The sequence below is a fragment of the Panthera uncia genome, chromosome X (assembly GCF_023721935.1).
Source record: "Panthera uncia isolate 11264 chromosome X, Puncia_PCG_1.0, whole genome shotgun sequence".
Lineage (NCBI taxonomy): Eukaryota > Metazoa > Chordata > Mammalia > Carnivora > Felidae > Panthera > Panthera uncia.
Genome location: NC_064817.1, coordinates 82203054 through 82210275, shown reverse-complemented (window position 1 = coordinate 82210275; position 7222 = coordinate 82203054). Strand labels below are relative to the sequence as shown.

The window sequence follows — 7222 nt, the reverse complement described above, 5'->3', positions numbered from 1 at the left end:
ATAGCCAAAGTAATTTTGAAGAAGAAGACCAAAGCAGGAGGCATCACTATCACTACTTAAACTTTTATTCTAGCAGCTTAATTTGCTATATTAGCAAAACCTAAATGAGGTATGAGTAGACACCAGTTTATACACAAAGTGGTAGGATCGCTGGCAAATCCTTAGACATTCACATGCTTTATATAGAAAGCACATTTTATAAACACAAACTTTGCTTAACCCTGTTTGAAAACATTTTTATCATTGTGACAGATGTGAACTAAACGGAAAAATTATTGAGGATATGCAATGTATTAGGACTGCAACAATGGACTTCTTAAAACTGTCATGATATTTGTGTAATCTATCAATAGTGTCATAGGAAATTGACACAGTTCTAGGATTACTTCAGTCAATAAGTATTTAACTGGACAGAGTCAAGAGACTGGAGTTTTAGCCCCAGCTCTGCCATTAATTAACTATAGGACTCTGAGTAAGATATTTACTCTTTCCGGGACTCAGTTTTCACATATATAAAATGAAGGTTTTATGTTAGGTGATTTCCTAGCTTTAAAATTATATAGTAAAAAAACAGGTTCTAATGTTCTAAAATCCTGATTGGATTTGATATGACCATTGTTAGAGAAAACAGCAGCCTACTTTCTTAAAGTCATCATCAAAATCAATGTCACAATATGCACTCTATTATTATAACCAAATAGTACAGGTAACATACTCTCAATGAAAATATAAGTTATTTAAAATGATAATTTTGTGAATTTAAGAGAAGTAAAAATAGATTGTTATAGTGGCCTTGATATTCAGCATGTCATTGTTGTTATAACTCATTGAAAGTTTAATGGGAAAATAAGATAGCCAACAAAGGAGTTGTGAAGGTTTGGCTTAAAGACTTCATCACATTAGCATATTTCTCTGAAGGATATTACTGAGGGATTTATATTAGACATTATTAGTTCTGGAGGAACAACCTCTGGCCATCTGTCAAAAGAATCAAATGTGTTAGTTGTTTCCTGTTGGTAATCCATTCTTTTTATAGTTAAAGCTACATTTTAGCTGGAAAAATACCACATATTAGAGAATTACTGTATTACCTGAAAAACTTTACTTCTGAATCTTTGAGCACAAAAGTCCCAAATATCTTTAAGCTTTTTTCTAGCCTTCAAAAGCATAATAAATGTATTATTTATACTCATATTTGAACTCAGGTATATAATTATTCAAAAAAAGCAAAGAAATGGATTGGGATAATAAAATACCTGTGGAATTCTTGGGGGTCCTATTTTATCTGTATTCATGTTGTTTGGAAATGTTTTCTGCTCATAAATGACCAAAAGATCTTAATTCTCCTCATGCTCATATTTAAAAAAAAATATTTTAATGTTTATTTTTGAGAGAGAGAGAGCACACAAGCGGGGGAGAGGCAGAGGGAGAGGGAGACACAGAATCTGAAGCTCTCCAGGATCTGAGCTGTCAGCACAGAGCCCAATGTGGGGCTCCAATTCACAAACTGCGAAACCACGAGATCATGACCTGAGCAGAACTCTGAAGATTAACCAGCTGAGCCACCCAGGCTCCCCCTCATGCTCATATTTTTAAAAAGAATGTTATAAAACTATTTCTTCTGTTCTTAAAAGCAGCTCAACTTAGTATTCATCTATACTAAGAGTACTTTTTTACTTAATTTCATGTAATATTTCTGTTTCCCATCTCCACTATAGTATCTTTCAAGACTAAATAATTATCAAACTGGGGGAAAAAAAGAGGTGAGAAACTATGCTAATTAGTAGGGTACCATTACTCAATTTCTTATATTAGATTTTCCACTGAATGATACAGAAAGTCTATTTCAGGCTCCCGAGGAAGTAAACATTGAAAGAGAACCTTTTTATTGGTATCTATGACATTAAAAAGTCAACATCAGAGGGATCTCCGTAATTACTTGGTCCTCTTCTCTGCCCTGCCACTCTGAGAAAAGGGAACCAGCAGAGGAAGGTCTTTGTATCTATGATTGCTACAATAATTTGGGAATTATTTGATGGTTTAATATGCATTGGTGTTCTATTTGGTTAAAAAATTGTCAGTCAAAAAGAAACTCTAGAGTTTGTAAAAGCTTTTCTCAAAAGAAATTATGAAAATTCTAGTCTTAAAATATTTTTGAACCATAAAATACTAGGCAAATCCTTTACACTTTGTTATATTTTCTATGTATCTAAAATATCTCCAGCAATTTAAAAGTCTTAGTCTGGTTGCTCCCTGAAACCCCAAATTTTCAGGAATTGTTTCTGTCGTCTGAATTCCAGGAGAGGGGGCAGAATTAGCACTTTGATGGATAATTTTATTAAGGATAGGGGGGTGGGGGTAACAGGAAGAAAAAGAGCCACTAGAAGGCAGTGTTCACTGGTCATGGAGGAGGCTCAAAAGCAGAGGCTGATCAACAGAAACAAATATAGCAGAAATTAAGAACAAAAGGGAACTGATAAGTGGTCAGTATGAATAGTAAAGAGCTTTAGATTTAGGGTAGTAAAAAAAAAACTAGGGAACACAAGCCATTAGACAGCTAAAGAAAGGGAAAAGATTGCACAGCACCTAGAAGGACTAGCAGAGACTTTCCTTCTTTTGTTTTAAATATTAGAAGTAGAGATTTTATGAAAAGTTTATGAAGAGAAAACCTGAAAGTGAAATATGTAGCACAGCAAGTGCCAGAGAGAGTTATAGAGATAGAGGAATGGGCTTCACAATTCAAATGGAACATTTAGAAAGGAAAACCTCTTCCTCAAGACCAATATTTCTCAAACTATGGACTGTATAGACTTGGGGAATCGTGTTTAAAATATAGATTCCTTATCCCTACCATCGAATTATGAAATCAGAATTTCTGGGGATGGGCCCCAAGATCCCCCAAAATGATTCTTGTGCATTATTCTTGTGCAGTAATATAAACTGCTCTAGAAAGTGGCGGGGGCCAGTGGGGAGACTGAGAAAATAGGTTGAAATACAGTGTCATACTGAGGTGATGCTCTGAAATACATAATGGAAGACATGCTGAATGTTTCAATATTTGTGGACTAGAAGGTAAAACTGCTTCAAAACAGGGGGCTAAGGTTCTTGTAAAGTAGGAAAGTTCTCAGGACTGAGTGTGGAAGACAGGCTTGGTCTGGGTGGTGGAAGACTGGGAAAGCTGACAGTTATATTTAAATATAAACCTAATGTAATTCAAATATAGTTTTTGGATCATGTGCTATTTCAGGTCACCTCTGCCACTACTGTCCTCCAGGCCTGTCTACTCCTGACCCCAATATAGATTAGGACTACACATGGCAGTGTCAAATACCAAGGCCACAGCCATGAGGAATGTCATTACCATACTGGGCACAGAAGGCAAAGGGGACTATCATAGTGAAAGACGTGTCAGATTTGGAGATGAAGAAATAGTTTCCAGTCCCAAGGATTGAGTGGCATGGGCATACAAGGAGAAATAATTAAGATGTATATATGTATATATGTGTGTATATATATATATGTATACATACATATATACATATGTATATATACACGCATATATACATGTATACATGTATATGTATATATGCATGTATATATACATCTTAATTTTTTCTCCTTGTATGCCTATATATATATATATATATATATAGCGAGAGAGAGAGAGAAAGAGAGAGAGAGAGAGGAGATCCAGGTATTGCTTGCAGGCAAGGTGAAAATAATACATACATATGCGTGCACACACACACACACACACACACACACAAGGCTTTGCAATTGTGTTTTCAAAAGTAAGCACAAACCACAAATCTCTGTACTTTCTTTTTTGTTTTGTCATCTATAGGAAATATTTATTCAGTGGTAGATCAGAAAGAAAAATTACAGCGACCTATTAAATATAGCTGACCTGTCATTCTCTGATTACTATGTTGGGTCTCTTTATGTCTCTAACTTTAGTGTATTATGCAAAAAAGGTTATACAATTCCTTCCCCTCCTCTCCTGCTTCCCTAGCTTTCACTCTTGCTTACTATTTTAGGTTTAAAAATAATATCTAATTAAAAAAATACCAAATAAGCTTCTACCGCTTTCTTTAAATCCAAGTTTGCACAGCAAGCCTGACCTCTCTCAAGGGTCCTTGCCTTATGGTCATTTAGCTGGCCAGCTCTACAAAGGACATAATATATCAATCTTAAACTAGACCCATATTTAATAATTTTAAAATCTGCAAGATTATCTCTTGCTCAGTGTGATATACCAAGGTCCGAATCTCCCCTTATTATGTGGCTATTGTCAAATTGGTATATTTGGTGTTGATTGATGCCAACCTTCTGACCTTAATATACTATGAGGATAATTACATTGAGGCTAAATATCAGAAGAGATCCCACCATATGCAGGTTTCTTTGCTTTATCATCTACTTTTTATCAAGGTGCAAACTTCCAAAAAGCCAATCTAGATGTCTTTTGACTTCTTCATTTACTTTTACTTCTACTTCCTCAGGAAATAAGTCAAATGCAAAGAAATATCAAATCATTAAAAATATACCTCTGTGACCTAAACAATAGTGAATGTTTTGCATCTCTAGAAATTTGACGGTAAGGAAATTCTGAAGGGAGTGCTACTCTTCTGCTAGATTTCTTAGGGTTTAGACCTGGCTGTTTGGGAGAGGGGAGAATTGGGCATAATTTGCTTAAATATGCATAATTTGCTATGGTGATGACCTCCACATTGAGATAAAATGGATCTTGTATAATAAAAATTTACAAATTGTTAGAAGCTGATGACTTTACAACACTTTCACGAAGTCTATAAAATGAAATTAAGCATCAATGCCCTGAGGTTTTGTTTCCCCTATTCCTACATTAAAAACCAGCCTCATCTTTCTCCCCTCCACACCCCGACCAAATCCCAGAAAACTAATATTGCACTGAACTGCAATGTAAAGATTATAGCCTTTCTCCTTATCTCCTCAGCTCTCACCAAGTTCTTATGTCCCAGGGCCATGACGGGGTCAGTTAGTCTGGGCCATTTGCCCCCATTTTTTTGTACCAATAAAACCTTTTCCGCCCCTGGGTTTGGAATTCCCTACTATATCATTTCTATGACGTCTTACCAATTCCACTCTTCAGTCAATTTTAGAAAAAAAAAAAAGGTTTATTTCAGTTTACTTATTTGTGGTTTCACATATTTGCCCTAGTTTGCTTTTTTTCCCTCTTTCTCCCACCATATATAGGGAATGTTGGAGGATGGTAACATTTTATTCGTTGATTTTACACTTTTACTTCAGAGTAAATCTAGTCAAAATATGAAAATTCTGTTCAGAAAGGAAACCACCAATTGAGGTCTCCACATGCCAGAAATTTCATGTATGCAGGGTAAAAAAAGATTTAACTTCTAAACATTTTGTGAATTTATTTTATAAAGCTGTATCAATAACCATAATGTTAATATTTGCAACTCAACATGTCAATATTGAAGTTCCTTTCTTTAAGACTGAAGACAATTTGCTAAAATGTTACCCATGTGCATCACCACCTTCTCTACACCATTCTAGTATAAAATTATATAGGTGAGGCTTGGGGAATGCCCCATTTTTTTTTTTATGGGGACAGGTGTCTGCCCTCATTAAGAAGACAATCTTTAAATGGCAAATATGTATAAAATTAAAGCACTGCGAATCTGAATAGTCCTATAACCTCAAGGTTAATATTTAGCTTTTCCCAAAGCACACAGGCCACAGCCCTGAACTACAGTTGCCTGGTGATTATTCCAGCATGGTGCATGCTTATTCCCTTTCAGAGAGTCCAGGGGCCCTTTGCATTCAAGAGAGGGTGCGAGTGAAATGCCAATCTAAAAAGGGAACTTAAAAAACGGAGTTGGGTGGAATCCAATATCTGTCAGAGACCAGATGCCAATGAAATAAACGGCACTGCTAAAATAATAACTCTACTAATAACGACAGCGATAATAGCTCGCCAATCGATTACAACTCTGGAGGGAAGCCGGGCATTTGGAAAAAAGAGAATCCACAAACGAAAACCCTGAGAAAAATCTATATCTGGATAGCTAGTGATAACAATATTTTCTTTTTTAAACTGGGGTGTGCAGAATTCACTTCTTCCCCAAGTGGCGTCGAGTGCTTTCGCTCCTGCAATACTAAATCGAGAACAGTGCCCTGGCAGAATAAGGTTTTAGAAAGCGCCATTATAAAGTGAGAGAAATGAGCCTCCAAAGCTTTAATTTTCTAGCCCCCTGTCACCTAGAAGTAAAGGTCATTCCGCGAGTGGGCATCTGCTTTGGCAAAAGAAGCAAACGATAGGGCGGCGGGGTGACAGGGAAGAGTGCTCTCAGGAAGCCAAGCATCGTCTTGCTCTTTGGCCTCTCCTCGAGCTCTGGAAGTACAGGTACCCGAGCACCGCTAGACAAAAAGACATTCGAACACCGCTAGAAAATGTCCCGTATTTCAGCGCCCGCACCACCCCACTGCCACCTCTTCTCTCTTCCCCACCCCCGTCGCTTTGCCTTTTCGTGAACTTGGCGCGGCCGGGAGTCTGGCGGGGGAGCGCCTTTTCCACAAGCCAACTCCTGGGGTCTCTTTCCGCACCCATGGTCCCGTCGAACTTCTGTCCTAGCCCGGCTTGCCCAAGTCCGTCTCCTACCCCAGTGCTCAGAACCCGAAGAAGAGAGCACTTCGGAGGCGATGGGCGTCCTCTACTCACCGGCAAGTGGCCCAGATCCGTGACTTCCTTGTCCCTCCAACCCCCAGGTCCCGCCATGGCTTCGAGCCGAAGGAAAGCGGGGGACTGAGTTAGGAACGCTTGGAGCCTGAGGTGGAATCGGACAAGAAGTTGAAAAGGGAGAGAAGAAGGGAGAGGGCGTGGGGTGGGGGGAGAGAATTGGGGACCGGGGTTTGTGGCTTGGGAGACAGAGGAGGGGAAACTGGAGGGAAAAGAGTTTGGAGTGCAAGGAAGTCGAATTTGAGAGGCGGGAAAGCAAGTTTGGCCAAGGCGAGAGAAGCGCCTGAGCGTCCGTCCTGGAGACCAAGAAGTTTACAGGGGTGCTCTGCGGGCGAGAGCGCAGTGTCTGCCCCGGCAGGGTGCGCCTCTTTCAGGGTGGGGAGGGGGGCGGTACAAGGAGGGCCCCCCCCACCCCCGGGAGCAGCTCGAAGAGGATTGGTGCAGCGTCACGTCGCCAGGTGGGCAGCCGCGCGGCGGGGAGGC

The 7222-nt window shown here is 39.2% G+C and overlaps 1 protein-coding gene across 1 annotated transcript in view; it reads right to left on the bottom strand.

The window, feature by feature from the left end:
* Positions 1-6999, bottom strand: part of NRK (Nik related kinase) — a 144762-nt gene extending 137763 nt beyond the window's left edge. Inside the window, exons 1-2 of the mRNA XM_049644148.1 lie at positions 6722-6999; positions 3253-3268 (exon numbers count right to left, since the gene is read on the bottom strand). Coding sequence (XP_049500105.1) covers positions 3253-3268; positions 6722-6778 — 73 coding nt within the window. The 5' untranslated portion in view covers positions 6779-6999. The remainder of the gene's footprint in view (positions 1-3252; positions 3269-6721) is intronic.
* Between the last annotated feature and the right edge of the window lie 223 nt (positions 7000-7222).